The sequence below is a fragment of the Amblyraja radiata genome, chromosome 9 (assembly GCF_010909765.2).
Source record: "Amblyraja radiata isolate CabotCenter1 chromosome 9, sAmbRad1.1.pri, whole genome shotgun sequence".
Taxonomy (NCBI): Eukaryota; Metazoa; Chordata; class Chondrichthyes; order Rajiformes; family Rajidae; genus Amblyraja; species Amblyraja radiata.
The window spans coordinates 42,649,593-42,670,002 of NC_045964.1; the positions used below are offsets into that span (position 1 = coordinate 42,649,593).

The following is a 20,410-nucleotide window of genomic DNA, read 5'->3' on the forward strand; positions in this document are numbered from 1 at the left end:
CCTATTAAATAGCAGGAGGTTTAAATTTGCATGTTCATACATAACCAAGGACTTTCTACTTTCTAGCAGTCATGTAATCTCCTGGGAAAGGAAATAATAAGATGGAAAATTACTCTCCAACCCTTTCGATAATTTGAACAGGTCTGGAAGCAATGGAACTGCCTGGTGTTTACAACTTTCTGACTGATGGAATGTGATGGATTGCCAATCAATGTGTCAAATTCCTCATGATGTAACAGATTCTGATTTATGAAATCGATTGTTTCTTGGAAGTACAGGACAACCTGAATTACCTCATGCACCACCTTGGTGACTTCCTCAGAAAAACTTAACCAAGTTTGTAAAATATAGCCCTCACCTTTGGAAGCATCATTTCGAAAAACGCTTCTCTTTCTCAGTGATCATCGGACACCTTAGAGCATCTTGCCATGATAGACATCAGGCTGTTAGGCCTAAGGCATTCAGACTCTATCTTGGTGCCGTATTGCAGTTAAAAGAAAATTAATCTAAAGCAACAAGCAGAGCAGAACGTACACTACTTATTTTTACCTCAGGGTGATGGACTTCTTGCGGAGCAAATGGACATTGGCCGACTTTGGATAACATTGTGCCAATTGAGTATTTATGTAATCCTTTGCGTGACTTTGAGATGACTTGTCCCACACTGGGAGGATCTTCATCCTAAGTAAATGAAAGTGTTTCATGAAAAACGAGAAATGTAAATAAACTGAGGTTTTTTTATATAACTGTTATTTTACCCTCAGTAACATCCTATTTCATGTCTGAACTATATTTTCCAAGATAATTTGTACCTAACAAAGTTGCAATTCTTGGTTCCTTTACAAAGTACTAGGGCGGTCACCCGAATTTTGTTGGAGTTAAATGACATGATACTTTATTTTTGGTCTTGGTTATTGAGACTAGTTCACCAAAATAACCCCTGAAAATATATCTGAAGCAATCCCAATAGCTTTTCTATTTTCTATTTTTAACAACTGGTTCACAGAATTACAAATTCCACACAAAGAATGACTTTTATTTTACCCTTGTACCACATTCTTGCACTTGTAGATGCTGGTTAATAAAAGAAGAAACAAAGTACTGGAGTAACTCAGCGGGTCAGGCAGTATCTCTAGAACATATGGATAGGTGATGTTTCGGGTTGGGACCTTGCATCGGGTGCATGGTGGTAGTGGTGGGGTCAGACAACTTCTGTGTAAAGCTAATATTTCAGGTTAAAACTTCATCAGAACTCATTTCAATTCTGATGAAGAGTATTTGATCTGTAATGTTAACTGTTCTCTATCTTGGTCTCGATCCAAATGCTGCCTGGTACGCTGTGTTTTTATCCAACATTTTCTATTTATATCCCAGGGTCTATCCTGTTAACCTCCGTAAGAATTTTCTATTTTCAATTAGATCATCTGCCAAGATTGACTGGCAATTAGTTCCAAAAGGGTTGACGGTGGATATGCAATGGAAGGTATTTAAAGACTGCATGGATGAACTACAAAAATTGTTCATCCCAGTTTGGCAAAAGAATAAATCAGGGAAGGTAGTGCATCCGTGGATAACAAGGGAAATCAGGGATGGTATCAAAGCAAAAGATGATGCGTACAAATTAGCCAGAAAAAGCAGCATACCAGAGGACTGGGAGAAATTCAGAGACCAGCAGAGGAGGACAAAGGGCTTAATTAGGAAAGGGAAAATAGATTATGAAAGAAAACTGGCAGGGAACATAAAAACTGACTGCAAAAGTTTTTATAGATATGTGAAGAGAAAGAGACTAGTTAAAACAAATGTAGGTCCCTTGCAGTCAGAAACAGGTGAGTTGATCATGGGGAACAAGGATATGGCGGACCAATTGAATAACTACTTTGGTTCCGTCTTCACTAAGGAAGACATAAATAATCTGCCGGAAATAGCAGGGGACAGCGGGTCAAAGGAGATAGAGGAACTGAGTGAAATCCAGGTTAGTCGGGAAGTGGTGTTGGGTAAATTGAATGGATTAAAGGCCGATAAATCACCAGGGCCAGATAGGCTGCATCCCAGAGTACTTAAGGAAGTAGCTCCAGAAATAGTGGATGCACTAGTGATAATTTTTCAAAACTCTTTAGATTCTGGAGTAGTTCCTGAGGATTGGAGGGTAGCAAACGTAACCCCACTTTTTAAGAAGGGAGGGAGAGAGAAAACGGGGAATTACAGACCAGTTAGTCTAACATTGGTAGTGGGGAAACTGCTAGAGTCAATTATTAAAGATGGGATAGCAGCACATTTGGAAAGTGGTGAAATCATTGGACAAAGTCAGCATGGATTTACGAAAGGTAAATCATGTCTGACGAATCTTATAGAATTTTTCGAGGATGTAACTAGTAGGGTGGATAGGGGAGAACCAGTGGATGTGTTGTATCTGGACTTTCAGAAGGCTTTCGACAAGGTCCCACATAAGAGATTAGTATGCAAACTTAAAGCACACGGTATTGGGGGTTCAGTATTGATGTGGATAGAGAACTGGCTGGCAAACAGGAAGCAAAGAGTAGGAGTAAACGGGTCCTTTTCACAATGGCAGGCAGTGACTAGTGGGGTACCGCAAGGCTCAGTGCTGGGACCCCAGCTATTACAATTTATATTAATGATCTGGATGAGGGAATTGAAGGCAACATCTCCAAGTTTGCGGATGACACTAAGCTGGGGGGCAGTGTTAGCTGTGAGGAGGATGCTAGGAGACTGCAAGGTGACTTGGATAGGCTGGGTGAGTGGGCAAATGTTTGGCAGATGCAGTATAATGTGGATAAATGTGAGGTTATCCACTTTGGTGGCAAAAACAGGAAAGCAGACTATTATCTAAATGGTGGCCGATTAGGAAAAGGGGAGATGCAGCGTGACCTGGCTGTCATGGTACACCAGTCATTGAAAGTAGGCATGCAGGTGCAGCAGGCAGTGAAGAAAGCGAATGGTATGTTAGCTTTCATAGCAAAAGGATTTGAGTATAGGAGCAGGGAGGTTCTACTGCAGTTGTACAGGGTCTTGGTGAGACCACACCTGGAGTATTGCGTACAGTTTTGGTCTCCAAATCTGAGGAAGGACATTATAGCCTTAGAGGGAGTGCAGAGAAGGTTCACCAGACTGATTCCTGGGATGTCAGGACTTTCATATGAAGAAAGACTGGATAGACTTGGCTTATACTCGCTAGAATTTAGGAGATTGAGAGGGGATCTTATAGAAACGTACAAAATTCTTATGGGGTTGGACAGGCTAGATGCAGGAAGATTGTTCCCGATGTTGGGGAAGTCCAGGACAAGGGGTCACAGCTTAAGGATAAGGGGGAAATCCTTTAGGACCGAGATGAGAAGAAACTTTTTCACACAGAGAGTGGTGAATCTCTGGAACTCTCTGCCACAGAGGGTAGTTGAGGCCAGTTCATTGGCTATATTTAAGAGGGAGTTAGATGTGGCCCTTGTGGCTAAAGGGATCAGGGGGTATGGAGAGAAGGCAGGTACGGGATACTGAGTTGGATGATCAGCCATGATCATATTGAATGCCGTTGCAGCCTCGAAGGGCCAAATGGCCTACTCCTGCACCTATTTTCTATGTATCTATGTATCTATGTCATTCTTCTAAGCTCTGGAAAGACACTTTGCATAATTTCTCCTCATAGGATAAGCTCCCGTCCCAAATATCAATTTGGTAAATCTTCACCAGTCACATATACGGTATGTCATTTCTTAGTTTAGGAGATTAGACCTGAACAAAATATTCCAAATGTGGCCTACCACAGATTTTATATAATTCCACTAAGATTTCTTTACTCTTGTACTCTAATTTTTTTGCAATAATGGCTAACAAACGTGTCTTCCCGCATATGTATTTCCTCGTGTCTCCTTACTTTTTTAATAGTTTATACCTGCATGTTACTGTGGTGTCAGCTGATACACAGACCACTTATGGTCGAACCCTCGTCAGTAGCTACGAAGGCTGGCACGAGACGTCATGGGCTAGGGGGAGTGTCCTGCTACATAAGCTTATCTCACCTTGAGATCTGGGGAGTCAATAGGTAGCTGAGCTCGAGACAACACTCTCGCTCAGCTACAGCAGCAATGACAATTACGTTAGCGGACCAAACTTACATGTAACAACTGAATAAAACTACTGTTTGAACCTGCCCGACGTCTGGCCTTTTCCTGACCACGTTTGGTGCTGCTACATTGGTGACCCCAACTATCTAAATTTCCAATTTGGATTCCTCACGACGCATGCAGCCTCGGGAGACCTGCTGTCTGCAGCCGACTACCCAGCCCTGCAGAACGACGATGCCACCAACCCGGCCCTACCCTAAGGTATGCCGCAGGCCGCCCGGGTCGAGGGGCGCGGTCCAGGGACAGTCCTTGTGTGACGGCCGGCCAAGCTCTCCCGCATGACCTGCCCGGAGCCGACCAACGGAGCTGAGGCCGCGGCTGACCGCCGTCCACAGCGCCACTTTTCAGCCGGACGCCGTCCCTGCAGCCTGACCACCGGCAACTGCGCCACCCTCAGATCGACTGCCGTCACTGCAGCCTGACTGCCGGCCACAGCGCCATCTTCAGGCCGGATGCCGTCCTTGCAGCCTGACCACTGGCAACAGTGCCTCATTCAGGTCAGAGGCTGTCACTGCAACCTCTGGTTTTCCAGCACAGCTTCCCATCCTGCACCATGGACACTGGACAAGTTGAACTTACCTACCACTTTGCACGTGATTGCTCACTGTAGTTTGAGTTGTTTTCTTTGTTTACACTGTATCACCATGCCGGGTTTAGCAATCAGTTTATTTATTTAATTTAGTTTTTTCTTCATTGTTGCCGACATCTCCCAGCCGTTGCTGGGGGCTGTATTTCTCAGGACACGATCCCTTAGCTGGTCGAGGAGATGCGACTGTGTCTCTTCCGTCCAACAGCTTTTGCATCGGTCTCCTCACACCCCTCGGCATACCTCGGGATCGCCCACAGCCGGAGAGTCGACTGCGCCCGCGGGTGGATGTTTTGGTTTTAGTTTTATATTATTTTTAGCTGTGTATATGTGGGGGTGTGGGGGGGGGATGTGGTGGGGGAAACTTTTTAATCTCTTCCCTGTACGGAGACCCGACTTTTTCCTTGTCGAGCTTCCATTGTCGTTGGGGCCTAACATCGTGGAGCGGGGGCCTCCAACCGGAATCGACCTGGGGCTCCAGTCGCAGAGCCTGCGGATTCACCATCGCAGAGCTGGCTGACTTCGGAGCACGGAGCGGTGTGGTGGCGCGCGGCTGTGACCCGACTTCGGAGCTCGGAGGCTTCGGCAGTGGCCCTGTGGACGGTAACATCGGGAGCTCGTAGGTCCCTGGTGGGAGACCGCTTTTCGGAGCTCCCGCAACGGCAAACTTCGCCCGCCCGAATCGAGGGGTTTAATCGACCTGGAGCGGGGCCTTACATCGCCCAGCGCGGCTTAAACGGCCGCGGGACTTACCATCTTCCGCCGGGGGCTCTAACATCAAGAGCCTCGGTCAACTCGATGCAGCAGTTTGACTGCTTGACTGCGGGAGAAGAATAAAGAACAGGGAAGAGATAAGACTTTTGCCTTCCATCACAGTGAGGAGGTGTTTGGAGATTCACTGTGATGGATGTTTGTGCGGAATTGTGTTAATTGTGTGTTTTTTCTTTTTGTTATTATGACTGCAGGAACGTAATTTCATTTGAGCCTATGTTTAAATGACAATAAACGGCATTCTGATTCTGATCCATTTTGTTACTACCATTGGGAAGAAGGTACAAAAACCTGAAAACCATTACCACCAGGTTGAAGATCATGGATCTGCATGGCACAACTTGTTGGCTGCGAGTGTCCCAATGTTTGAGGCCTTGTGGGCACTGTCATGTAATTTTGTTAAACTAAAACAAACAGTTCAGGCAACTACTGAGGTAGCATGAAATAATGTTTAAAATTTTCACAAAATAAAATCAATTTAAAATGGTTCTGAATGATTGGAAAGACTACTGCAGACACAAATATGTTTTTAAAGTAGACAAAAATGCTGGAGATACTCAGCGGGTGAGGCAGCATCTATGGAGCGAAGTAAATAGGCAATGTTTTGGGTTGAAACCCTTCTTCAGACCCTTCAGGGTTCAATATGTTTTTAATGTTACATTCCTGCTTGCAGACAGAAAATCTCCATTGAAATGAACGGGAAGAAGATTCTACTCCAGGTCTAACTTGGTGCTGGATCCATGAACATGTTTCCTTTGCAATTCAGTGGCTGAATAAACTAGCAGAATCACTGTCAGGAGTCCCTTCGTGAATTTGTGTCATCTTGATTTGGAGCCATGCAACAATTTCCTGAACTTGTTTGTATTTTGGGGGTAAATGTTACTTTTACTCCTACCTCTTAGCTGATGTGCCAAAACAGGCTATTGACAGCCATGACCACAGAGCTGAAGAGCCTGCCATCACTCACCATGATGGCTCATGACATTGTGGAACAAAACACCAACCAAGAATCTTATTGTCTGGGTGTCCATGAGAGAGAGAGATAATTTAGTTTAGAGATACAGCGCGGAAACAGGCCCTTCGGCCCACCGAGTCCGCACCAACCAGCGATCTGCACACATTAACACTGTCCTACACACACTAGGGACAATTTTACAATTACAGCAAGCCAATCAACCTACAAACGTGTACGTCTTTGGAGTGTGTGAGGAAACTGAAGATCTCGGAGAAAACCCACGTGGGTCATGGGGAGAACGTACAAACTCCATACAGACAACCATGGATCCCATAGTTAGGATCGAACCTGGGTCTCTGGCACTGTGGTGCAGTAGCTCTACTACTGCACCACCGTGCTGTGCATAAAAGGGATAGATAGGGACAAAGGAAAAAAAAACACACCTGCAATGAAGATTAATCCTGTCTGGCTTCTGACATTCATGCTGCTTGCAAAACCTTTCTATAAACAAATCAACCCACGGATCCCCCGACCTCATGTTCATCCCACTATTCCTGACTGGCTAAAACATTGGTAACGGTGGCCTACAACCCGTGGCTAATGCATTCACTGATAGCTGGGGTGAAGAGGGGAGTGAGGAGTGAGAAGTGTCCAGTTCTGATGTCAGGTGGATGGGTTACAAGGGGAGATACACTGGAGAACAAGAATGATAAAAAGCAATTGCTTATTGTGATAATATTTGACTGGACTTTAGATATAAATCAGTAAGTGCTGGAACTGCTTAGGAATTAGAGAAGCAATTATTCTTTTTTCACAGATGTTGCCCGACCTGATGAGTACTCCCAGCACCTTCTGTTTCATTTCATTTTCTTGCATCTGCAGTGGTTTATTTTAGGATGCATAAGTTTCCAAAGATCCAACCACTGAGTTAAATAATGAGCGAGCCAGAGAAAGATATTGGAACCTATTATGAGAATCACAAACACCACCTGTTGTATACAGTGAGAATTACATTTAAAACTGAAATCTGACAGGTAAAATTATTAGAGTTATAAAATGAAGGAGTAAAATGTTATGAAGTTTTAAACATACTAATTAATGTGATGAAGCAGAATTGATTAGTTTAAAGTTGTCATTATTTTGTGCAGCTTTTAAGATAATAAAATTATGAGAGGCGTAGCTACGACTAGAGGGCATAGCTTTAAGGCAAGAGGGACAAAGTTTAAAGGAAATGTGCAGGGCACGTGTTTTCATGGTGGGTGCCTGGGATCCGCTGTCAGGTGTGGTGGTGAAGGCAGATGTGATAGTGGCATTTAAGAGACTCTTAGGCACATGAATAAGCAAGTAATGGAGTGATATGGATCATGTGTACAGTTTAGCTCGGCATCAGTAACGGCACAGACATTGTGGGCTGAAGGACCTGTTCCTGTGCTATGTTCTATTATGTCAGCCATATTGATATTGCACAGGTGTCTCCAATTGTTTGTGGTGACCACTGAGCATCTGATGAGGTTTTACCTTCATCACGTCAGTGGCATTTGGGAACTAAATGCACAGGAGTACAAGGGATCACTGAGAACAGCAAAAGGGAAAGGTCTGGATAATAACCTGATTTTCCTCTCCAAATTCAAATGAAAGAATATTGGATGAGTTCTATTAAGTGCATATAAAAAGCTCTGATGGTTTTTTTTCCATCTGTTACCTCTGGGCGATCCTTTGCATCCATTACATTTACTGTTAAGTTGTTTCTTTCCCAGACATTTTATTTGCAAAATCTGAATGCTATCACATTCTGTTAAATGGCAGGAATACAAATTTGAAATATGCTTTTCAATTTACATTTTATGAATGTTTCTATCTTTGGGCAATGCAATAATCAGGTGATAATATTAATTCACATTCTTTGGGATAATTTAGCAATTAATTGATTATGACCTCATTTACTGGTGAAATTAATAAACTTGAGCAAACTGGAGTTTGTAATTTCTGACGAGTATTAGCTCTTCAAAAACTAAGTGGCTCACAAGAGTTTAATCTATACCAGAGAACTTATTTGCGTATTCCTCTCACAGACACAGTCAGCAATATACTTTTAAATATTCAGTCAAAATAAAAAGGATATATCTATCACTCAAGTTCTATAACATTTAGATTTGATCTGGAATGGGCTAAGATCATCTACATTTCTCCTGCCAATTCTGTATCCCACTTCCTTTCTGAATACACTAATTTCAAGCTGGGCTACTTTATGCACTGCTTGGCCTCCTTGGGCAAATTGTCATAATTTCACTACAAACTGTGCCGTGAGGACTGGCAGACCTTTCTTCACAGAGGCTGTGTCTGTCCACTGTTGACAATGACACTGGTACGCTTGCATTTCCAGTGGGGGTAATTAGATAGCAATTAACGACAGAAACATATGTTGATTTTCACTTTCCTAATGCCAAGGCGTTGAAGCAGAACCCATGGATAACACACAGATGAAGCAAATATAAAGAAACCAGTGCATTTTAATCCAAAGACTTTGTTGGATTAATTGCAAACGCAGACCTTTTGCAAACTTACCATTTCTTGAGTATCAAGAAGAGTACTGGACAGAGTATCATTGAAGTTTGGAAGAAATATACCTCCTTCTGCCAAGGCTGAAAAAACAAGCAAGGACCAATTACACACCGGAACAGAGAAAATTCAGAATCGCAGATATAATTAAAAATTACAATGAATCACTGGAATGAAAATGTTTGCTTCCTGCACATATAATAATTGCATGTACTATTTATTCAGCACACATTAGCAAATGTATGGCTATTTGTCTTTATATGAACAGTGTGTCGGCTCATTTGCACACATGTCACACCATTGTGGTGTTGATTTTAAACAACCCCCCTCCCCCTTCCATCACTGGAAATGCAAGTATAATAATGTCAACAGTTCAACAGTTTATGCCGATAAATTCTAATCCCAACAGACTGCTGCAAGGCTTTCAACCTGTTAAATATTCAACTCAACCAGTACTGTGCTCTCTCTCTTCTCTATTAGATGGACCTTTGGAATCAAACAAAGATGAAAGAAGCTGCAGATGCTTGAATCCTGAGCAAAAAGTGCTGGAGAAAACCAGTGGGTCAGACAACATCTTGGAGGGAATGGATAGACCATGTTTATGGTTGGGACCCTTCTTCACTGATGAACCTGAAGGAGGGTCCCAGCCCTCGGTCGTCTGTCCGTTTCCTCCACAAATGCTGCCTGACCTGCTGAGTTCTTCCAACACTTTGTCTTTTGCCTTTGGAATCAAAGATAGCTTGTGTCCATTCCATTCCATTCCATGTGTTCTGTAACGGCCAATGAGGCTAATGTGAGACCTACTGATTCTGACAAAGATGGAACAGAAGATGCTTGACAGCATGGATGGGTGAGTAGGTTGGGATGTGTTGTGTTTCTATGTGTGACTGGCAAATGTTCTTGAGGTTCTCAACCCCAGCCAGAATGTTCTTTCTTCATATGAATAGTCATAGGTCAAGGTTTCCACCAAATTACTGGAGAGGTTACAAAGAGGTTTTGAGAATATCTTTGAATCATTATCTTTACTCACTGGTAATCTTTTGTCATGACAAAGTTCAGAATAGTGTCATTTCTTCTAGAATGATGAGTCTAGATGTTGAGGAGTCCAGATGAGCACTTGAAGCATCTAGGAATTGAAGATTTCTTGCGGATGGGTCAAATTCCATACCATTTAACTCCATGTCTCTATCACAATGATTAAACTTGCCTTTGTTTTGGTTTATCATACTGGTTCTTTTGAATTAGTGTAATTTATCGCAAATAGGCACTTTATATGCTGTGTATCTGCTCCCATGGACATCTGGATGAATTTGTCCAAACTCCAATCAAACAACACTTCACAACCAGCTACACCATTCAGTTCTCAAGTGTATGTGGCATTCAGAGAACTATGGCTAGCTTTTCCCAACATGGCACATCACTCATGGTTTCCACAGTACTGTGCAATGGTCTACCTCCAACAAATTGATGGTCACATGCTTTTAATGGGCTGCTATGGTTATACCTTTTGCTGCAGCCACCTGCCCATAGCTTAACAGGATCTCTCCCTCGGAGATATTTCGATCAGCAGTCTCGGTTTCGGTGGCGGAAATTGTTGAGCTACTTTCTTCAGTGGACGCAGATGGAGTCTCTGATGGACAATGGGGTGCTGGAGTTTGCACGTGCATTGGAGGAATGACAGGGGCAGTTGAGAGTGGAGGTGGCAAAATTAAGTTCTCAGGTTCCTCGTCATTGGCGACTGACATAATACTAAAATAGAAGATAATAGATATTAATAAACAAATAGCAATAACATCATTTATCCTTATAATTCCTGGCGTAAACGAGCTAGGAAGAATAAGGATAAATTAATACATTTTAAATCCTTTATAAATAAATATAGAAATCTAGAGGAGAAATAAATACTTATTCCAAGAGATAAATCTGAAACTTGAAAGACTAATGAGCCTTAACTTATTGTTGTGGTTCAATATTGCATAATAGGTTCATTTATTCTACTTATTCGGTGGACTAAAACATGTGTGTGTAGGCATGTGTGTCTTTTATGGGCACACATGTGACCCTTCTCAGATCATGAGGCTGACAGGAACACATTTGTCTTCAGATTTCTTTGTCGATCGCTGGTAGAATGAGAAATGTGAACACCCATGTGGTTAGTGCTTAATTTCATCTGTTGTGAAGGATTAACAATCAGGACATAACCAAAATTTACAATTCTTGACCGAAAGAGTCAGTTTTGACAAAGGGGTATTGCTTGTTCAAATACTATTTTGTGAGTAAAAGCAAAAAGGAATGATTATATTAAGTGAGCCTTTGGATTATTTAACTAGAGTGAAAGACAAATGCAAAAATAGGATTTGCAACCAAAGGTAAAATAAGAGCAAAGGACAGATCAAAATAGACACAAGCAACTGCAGATGCTGGAATTTTTAGTAAAAAACACAAAATGTTGGAGTAACTCAGCGGGTCAGGCAACATCTTTGAAGAACATGGCTAGGCAACATTTCGGGTCGGAATCCGTGCTCTCCAGAGATGCTGCCTTATGAGTTACTCCAGTACTTTGTGTTTTTGTAAAAGCAGAATTCAGGCAATGAATTCAGGAATTCAGTGTTGTAATGTAGCATGTGCAAATCCATGCGCATATACTTCATGTTTAAGAAGGAACTGTAGATGCTGGAAAATCGAAGGTACACAAAAATGCTGGAGAAACTCAGCGGGTGCAGCAGCATCTATGGAGCGAAGGAAATAGGCAACGTTTCGGGCCGAAATGTCTGAAGAAGGGTTTCGGCCCGAAACGTTGCCTATTTCCTTCGCTTCATAGATGCTACTGCACCCGCTGAGTTTCTCCAGCATTTTTGTGTACCTGCATATACTTCATGACTGAATTAAAATATTTATGACAAATAGTCAAGAACAGGTAATAGAAGCAAAAAATGGAACACGGGGAGTATAACAGATGATGAAATATATGAAAGATGCCAAAAATGGCAACACGGTTAAAGCAACTGTGGTTAAAGGAGGGGTAAGATATGCTTGTCTTTTGCGGTTGGAGCATTGAGTAGAAAAGTTGGCAAGTCATGTTGCAACCACATAAAACGTTTGGAGTTGTGTGCAGTTCCAGTCGCAACATTATAGGAAGGATGTGGAGGATTTGGAAAGGGAGCAGAAAACATTTGCCAGGATGTAGACTGGATTATAAAGTATTAGGTATAATAAGTGGTTGGTCAAACTGGGATTTTTCTTCTCTGGAGTGTCAAAGACTGAAGGATGTGAAAGAATTATATACAATTATATGAGAGGCAGACATAGAATAGATATTTTTCCCAGGATGGAATTGTTATCTACAAGTAGGCATAGTTTTAGAGTTAGAGGGGAAAAGTGTAAAGGTGATATGTGAGAGAAGTTATTTCAATATAGACAGATGTGGGTGCCTGGAACGTCGTAGTGGATTTGCGAGGGACTGGAAAAAGATGCAAGGATCCTTGTCATGGTTTATCACAAGTAGATCCACAAGATAATTCTCTGATTTAGGACTGTTCCCAGGGACACAATCGGACATGGATATCAAAGGTCGCTGGAATATCATCAACTCAGTGAAAGACACACTTTGGTCTGCCTGAAACGTGTTGGTTTCCCGGCACAGCGAGACGTCCATAAGGGAATGTTGCCGACTGGCCTGTTCCAGACTGCAGGAGTACGTGCTGATGAACACACTGATGCTTAATGCAGCCAACACCAAAGCTCTGTGGGGAGGACCATAACCTAGGGTCCTTCTGCTGCTGGACCTCTAGAGACATCCCTCAAACAAGGGAAGGGATATTAGCTCAGGGGGCCACATGAAGGGAAGGATGTTCTGTGTAAAGATAGGTGAAAACACTACAACATATGCCAGTATTGAATGTATGGCACAGAAAATATATGAGGAGTTTTTTGAAATTTATGTTTTGAATATATTTTTGGATATAAAGAAGCAGTTACGATAGTAATATTTGAAATGCATTTTATCAGACACATGAACGACTATGGAATAGTGGTATACAGACCATGTGCAAAGAGGTGGGATTAGTCAGATTAGCACAAAGGTTGGCGCAGACATGACATGATAAGGTGAAGGGTCTTTTCCTGTCCATCAGTTCTATGTTTTATAATTGACGTAAAACAAAAGCTCAATATGAATAGATTGAGAAGTAACAATATTAAAAAGAATAAAAACTAATGTCTATCCATAAAAAACAACTGGGTGCATGATATTGTCTCTGTTCTGAAGTAGCAAAATATTTTAAACATTATCTTCTTCTTCAATGCACTTCTCTCAATTTAATTTGCTCCTTTTAGGCTTTTGTCTATGTTTTATTCTGATTCTCTGACTATTTTTTTCCATTAATCCCTTTCTAACTGTTCTGTTGCACAATTTCCACCGAATCTATGGTAGTTCTGACTGAACGGTTGAGTTTCAGGTTTCTGTATCCAACCTGTTCTATTATCTTCTGGTGATCAATTAACCCAGTACTGAAGTCACAAAAGCTACCCTGGTAGCTTTTCCACATATCTAGTGCACACAGAGGGCACAAAGTATTGGCCAGAGTGCATCTGAAAGCAGTAACATCTCAAGGCATTCAACTGGAAATTGATCATGACACATGAGACGCTTACCAGCATCATCTAAACAACGAGATGTGTCAAATTACATTCATCAATCTATTATTCTGTATGTTATTTAAGGCACTGCTTGTGGGACAGTGTTCCTCAGTGTTTCCAGATGATACGTTATAATGGCCAGAAAGCTCCTGTAATTGAATCATCTGATGTGAATGGAAATGTTTTGTAACATATGGTTTGAGTTGTCACAATGCTAGATTTTATTTCACTCCAAGCCACAGGGGAATGACAAACATGGTAGATACTATAAGCCTTTACATGATTGCGGAATTTAATGCTATTACTGAATTGGATGAAATACTAGCTGTCATGCAGAGGTTACTGCCATCGTGGTACTGCAGCAACACAATAGAAGCTGTCACATAGTGACTCCTCTATGCCTTACAGACCAACAAAGACTGATTTTTGTAGTTCACTGTCACTCATGTTATGAGTCATACTTGGTAGCTCTGCCCACTAGTTTAACAGAAAGCTTCTCTTCCCTTTCTTCCTCAGTCTTGAGTTATGTGTTAAGATGAAGTTACCTGTGCTGTAATGCTAATAAAGTCTTTGGATCTTAATCATTGTGTGTGATTGAATTTATTCCAGTAGCAGAGCTCAACAGTTTATAGTCAAATATGAAATTGTTCAACATTTAGCTTGTATTTTCCACTAAGTATGCCAGTCAAACCACAACACAATTTCAACAACCGGCAGTATTAATATTATAATTGCATTCGACTAGATACTGGTCAGAACATAAAAGTGCTGGAAAAAAAACTACTTCTCTGTAACTTTTTGCAATATACTGTATATGTTTAACGAGACATTTTGGGTTATTTTATCCCTTGTTGACAGCATAAAATATGCATTGATTTCTTGACAGCTAGTCAAACACTGTGATTTTCCTTTTTATTAAGTTTGATAGACATGGAAAACAGAACAGAAAGTAATGAGGGGAGCCAATTGTTAATGCTTGTTGTATGTTCCTCCAAATCCAAGCGTCACCCACTAGCTGTATCTTCAAAAAAGGAAAATGGGAAGAAAACAGGCAGGAGAAAATAAATACAACGTCCATTCTCATCATTCCTCGACCTTGTAGGCTGTCAGGAGCTGCTTGACATTCAAGTCCCCAGACAACATTTGACACACGTTTTATTAAGTGAAGGATTCGTGACAAAAAACGGTCAGGAAGGTATGTTTGAAGCAATGTTTTCAAGGAATGACAGAAGAAGTAGAGATGTACAGAAAGAAAGGAAATTTCCGAGCGTGAATATAGGTAGCTGAAAGCACAGGTGAATCTGGAAACAAATGTGACTGCAGATAATGGAAGCTTGAGCAAAAAACGAATGGCTGGAGGAATTCAGCGGTCAGCCAGCATCTGTATAGAGAAATTAACTTAAGACATTCTTCAGGACTAGAATGGAGGAAAGATAAGTAGAAAGAGCTGAGAGGATAGGGCGAGGCAAGATCTGGAATGTGATGATGCTGAATGGATCCAGGGTAAGGAAGGGATGATTGGCACAGGTGAATGTGGGGTTGTGCATTGGTCCAGGTACAGAAGAACACAAAAGTAGGTGGATGAAGGAGGAATTAACTCATGGAATGATCCAAGAATATATTTTTTAAAGCGTTTATACTTTATAAGAGCAGTAGCCAATGTAAGTCAGTGCTGGAATAACTCAGCAGGTCAGGCAGCACCTGGAGAACATAGATAGGTGACATTTTGGATCGAGATCCTTCTTCAGATTGATTGTAGGATGCACATGAAAGCTGAAAGAGAGGTGGGGGCAAGATAAAGCATGGTGAGTGATAGGTGGATACAGGTGTGGGGATTTTTGATAGGCAAATGGTTGGTCGAAGGCCAGAGATGAAAACACAAAAGGTGTGAGATAAGGAAAGAGGTGTGAATTGTGGCCAGAGGAAGGAATATAAATGGAAGGGGAGAGGGGGAGGATGCAAGGGGATAAATTGGTGCAAATCCAGGTGGGGTTTGGGAAAGAGAGAGAAGGGGGAGAGTTCTAATTTTCAAGACCATTCAAGATTATTTGACAGCACAAATTAGCACAGGTGTGAACAGAATGATCAAAAAAGGCAATAGCACTAGCATATAATGTCTATGAGGGCAGTTACATTGATCAAAAGCTGCTGACAGCAAGCATTGCATTTTCACTTACATGGCTCTTGGCCGTGGTGCTGCATCTTGTGCCGGGCTAGGATTTTCTTCCTCTAAGGGGAGTTCTGCATCTCCCCAGGGATTTGGAGGAGTCTGTGAAGGCGCTGAACTTGTCTTTGAGATAGGCTGCGTGATCGGTGAAGGTGTGGATACTCTTGAATGGGTGGGAGTCGGTGTGATAACAGGAGTAACGACCGGGCTGGATTTTTCCACAGGTTTCAGTCCCACATCATCTACAGCCATGTTAAACATAATGGGTGTTATCTATTGTGCCACAGTTGGAACAGTAATAAAATATTTGAATAATTAAGATAAACCTTTATTTTTATTGACAATGTTATTGACAATAATTAACTGATTTTGTGGTCATCTCTGGAATATAAATCCGTCAACTTTTTTCCCCAACATCTCCCAATAAGCGTTGGTAGGCAAAGCAGGGTACAATCTTGACCATGAGGCCCTAAACTGTGACATGGCATAAAAATAGAGAAGCAACAAATGGATTGGAGGGTGGAGAGGAGGTAGAGATCAGGGGGATTACCAGTGATATCTATAGAGAAAGTCCTGCCTATTAAATTGTCAGATGGCTGAGTTGAGTCACAGTCATACAGCACAAAAAAATGCCCTTCGGCCCGACTTGCCCATGTCGACCAAGATGCCCCATCTACACTAGTCGCACCTGCCTACATTTCGCTCATGTTCCTCATGTCAAGCTTACTTTTCCTATCCATGTACCTGTCCAAATGCTTTTTATATGTTGTTATAGCACCAGCCTCAACGACTGCCTTTGGTAGATTGTTCCATATATTTTATTGTATTGTATTGTATTCCAATTTATTGTCATTGTCTCAATTAGAGACAACGAAATGAATTTTCCTTACAGGCAGTATCATAAAAATAAATAAATAATAAATAATAAAACATATTAAAAATAAAATTGAATTAAAAAAAGAAAAGCACAAACACAGAAAGTCCACGACACAACATAACACAGTGGCACCAAGGTGAGGAAGGCACCATAGTCCAGCCAGCCTCCCCTCCGATCTCCCCAGATGTTCATCCGTGGTCTGGACCTTCCGAGCACCCGCAGTCGCCGCACCGGGTGGTCCGATGTTCAGGCCCTCACGCCGGGCTGGTGGAACGCCGACGCCGATCCCCGACGGTGAACATCCTCCTCCTCAGCGGCCCGGACCTCCTGATCAGCCGCCTCCCGCAGCTCCCGAGTCCGCAGCTCCCGAGTCCGCAGCTCCCGAGTCCGCAGCTCCCGAGTCCGCAGCTCCCGAGTCCGCAGCTCCCGAGTCCGCAGCGGCCGAGCCGGGCGGAGTCGCAGGACCCCGCGTTGTTGATCAGCGTTGTTGATCAGCGCCGTCCACTACCCTCTGTGTGAAAACCTGTCTATCGGTGAAAGCCTAGGCTAAACTCACCGAGGCTTTGACTTACCCATCTGTGGTGCAACTGTGCTGCTTTTGTTTTCCCTGGAGGTCAAGCCCCTCTCCACCAACAATATCTAAAATGGTATACTTGTCAGAGAAGACAACTGCCGGAGGAGACCCTTGCAGTGCCTGCCTGCCTGTTCTACCTGGCTGGACCTGTGCTGTGACCACATCTTTGAAATCCCAATCTATTATTAACACTTTCTGCCCTCAGTGAGTCCAACTGCTGCACCAGCTGATCCATGCAGTCTGAGAGGAGTTGGAGCTGAACACGATTCCTGCAAACGTAATCATCAGGGACACGACTTCTCATTGATCCTCCATATTTTACAGGAAGAGCATAACTTTCTGCTAACTGCCAGTTCTAGCAATTCTGAACTAAAGGCAGAATTAGGCCCACACATTGTTGCCAAAACAGATAGCATTGATCTGTACAGTAATTTCACCTAGAATGGGTGGGAGGCAGGATCCATTACAGGATGGGGGCTGGCGAGAGGCTGGTAGTCTCAATGGAAGCTGAAGAAAGTTCAGGGGACAGAATAGGCAAGTGCACGCAGGGAGGAAGGAAGGACTGTTGTATTGAATTGTAATTATTTTAATGCCAGAGGCCTGACGAGTAAGACAGACGAACTCAAGGTGTGGAAAGGTACATGCGACGGACGTTGTAGCTGTTACAGCAACTGGGTTAAGAGATGGACAGGACTGGCTGCTTAATGTTTCAGCAGAGATAGAGGTGGTGGTAAAAAGAGAAGGGGGTGTTGCTTCATTGATTAAAGAGAATGTCACTACAGCAGACTGAGATTACATTACTGATGGTTTGTCTAGTGAGGCTATATGGGTAGAAGTGAGAAATAAAAATGGGATGATCATCTTGTCGGGAGTGCACCACAGCTCCCCAAATAGCAACGGGAATTAGAAGAACAAATATGCCACGAGATTGCAGGCAGCTGTAGGACTAATAAGGTTGTCATAATAGGGGATTTTAACGTTACCAGTATAGACTGCAACTATGATAGTGCGAAGGGCTTAGACGGGGTGGAATTTGTGAAATGTGTTCAGGAAAGTTTCCTCAGCCAATATGTGGGGGGCTCGACAAGGGGAGGGCACAACTTGATCTGCTCTTAGGAAATTGGGAAGTGCAGGAGACTGAAATGTCCGTGGGCGAGCCTTTTTGGGAGCAGCGACCACTGTTCTATTTGTTTTTATATAGTTATGGATAAAGACAGGGTGGGCCCACAAATTACATTTCTGAATTGGGGCAAGCCCAACTTTGATGGTATGAGACAGGAACTTGCTAAAGTTTTGGGTACTAAGGAGCACACTTTGGGAAGTCTAACCAGAGCAGGACCTTCACAGTGAACAGCAGGACCCTGGGGAGTGTTGTAGAGGGATCTAGAAGTGCAGGTACATAGTTCCTTGAACGTGGCGTCACAAGCAGACAGAGCGGTCAAGAAGGCTTTCGATGCATTGACCTTCGTCAGACAGGGTATTGAGTATAGAAGTTAGGATGTTATGTTACAATTGTACAAGATTTTGGTGAGGCTTCATAAGGAATATTTTGTTCAGTTTGGTCACCCTGCTATAGGAAAGATGTTGTTAAGCTGGAAAGAGTGCATCATTAATGTACAACGTGTAATGAGAAATCATTAATGTACAAAGTGAAGAGTAGCGGCCCCAACACCGACCCCCGTGGAACTTCGAATGTCACTGGCAGCCAATCAGAAAAAGCCCCCTTTATTGCCACTCTTTGCATTCTCCCATCCAGCCAACCTGCTATCCATGCTCGTATCTTTCCTTTGATTCCATGGGCTCTCATCTTCCTCGGCAGCTTATGGCACCTTATCAAAGACTTTCTGAAAATCTAGGTAAACAACGTCTACTGGTTCTCCTTTGTCTGTCCTACTGTTTACTTCTTCAAAGAATTCCAGCAGATTCATCAGGCAAGATCTCCCTTTCACAAAACCATGCTGACTTTGGCCTATTTTATGATGAACTTCTAAGTACTCTGTAACCTCATCCTTTATAATGGACTCTAAAATCTTACCCACCACTGAAGTCAGACTAATCGGCCTATAGCTCCCACTATTCTGCTTTGCTCCCTTCTTGTACAGCGGGGTAATATTAGCAATTTTCCAATCGGCTGGAACCACTCCTGACTCTCGTGAATCTTGAAATATCACCATCAACGCATCCACATTCTCTAAAGCCACCTCTTTCAGAGCCCTAGGGTGCAGTCCTGGTGACTTATCCACCTTCAGCCCATTCAGCTTCCCAAGCACCTTCTCCCTAGATTAACCACTCCACTAACTTCCACCCCGACTCTCTTGAATTTCAGGCACATTGCTGTTGTCTTCCACTGTGAAGACTGACACAAAAAAGTTATTCAACTCCTCTGCCATTTCTTTATTCCCCATTATCACTTCTCCTGCATCATTTTCCAGCGGTCCAACGTCCACTCTTGTCTCTTTCTTACTCTTTATATAACTGAATAAACTCCTGCTCTCCTCTTTTATATTATTAGCTAGCTTACCTTCGTATTTCATCTTTTCTCCCCGGATTGCCTTTTTAGTTACCTTCTGTTGTTCTTTAAAAGCTTCCCAATCCTCTGGCTTCCCACTAACCTTTGCAATGTTATACGCCTTCTCTTTTAGTTGTTATTGCCCTTGACTTCCCTTGTCAGCCACGGTCGCCTCATTCTCCCCCTAGAATCTTTCTTCCTCTTGGGAATGGATAGATCCTGCATCTTCTGAATTATTCCCGGAAATTCTTGCTATTGCTGTGCAACCGTCATCTCTGCTCGGGTCCCTTTCCAGTCAACTTTGGCCAGCTCCTCCGTCATGCCTCTGTAATCCCCTTTGCTCAGCTGCAATACCGACAACGATTTCACCTTCTGCCTCTCAAATTTCAGGTTAAATCTTATCATGTTGTCGTGGCTACCTCCAAGTGGTTCCTTTACCTAGAGTTCCCTTATCAAATCCAGTTCATTACACAATACTAAATCCAGAATTGCCTTTTCCCTGGTAGGCTCCATTACAAGCTGTTCTAAGAAACCATCTTGGAGGCACTATACAAATTCCTTTTCTTGGGGTCCAGTACCAATCTGATTTTCCCAATCTACCTCATATTGAAATACATGCCGATTATATCTCCTGATGT

At 42.7% G+C, this 20,410-nt stretch overlaps 1 protein-coding gene across 5 annotated transcripts in view; it reads right to left on the reverse strand.

The window, feature by feature from the left end:
• Positions 1–20,410, reverse strand: part of kiaa0586 (KIAA0586 ortholog) — a 371,111-nt gene that overhangs the window by 49,205 nt on the left and 301,496 nt on the right. For all 5 annotated transcript variants that reach the window (XM_033027180.1, XM_033027181.1, XM_033027182.1 and 2 more), the window contains 4 exons: positions 15,823–16,054; positions 10,512–10,756; positions 9,014–9,090; positions 550–681 (listed from right to left, as the gene is read on the reverse strand). In XM_033027180.1, the coding sequence (XP_032883071.1) occupies positions 550–681; positions 9,014–9,090; positions 10,512–10,756; positions 15,823–16,054 (686 nt within the window). The remainder of the gene's footprint in view (positions 1–549; positions 682–9,013; positions 9,091–10,511; positions 10,757–15,822; positions 16,055–20,410) is intronic.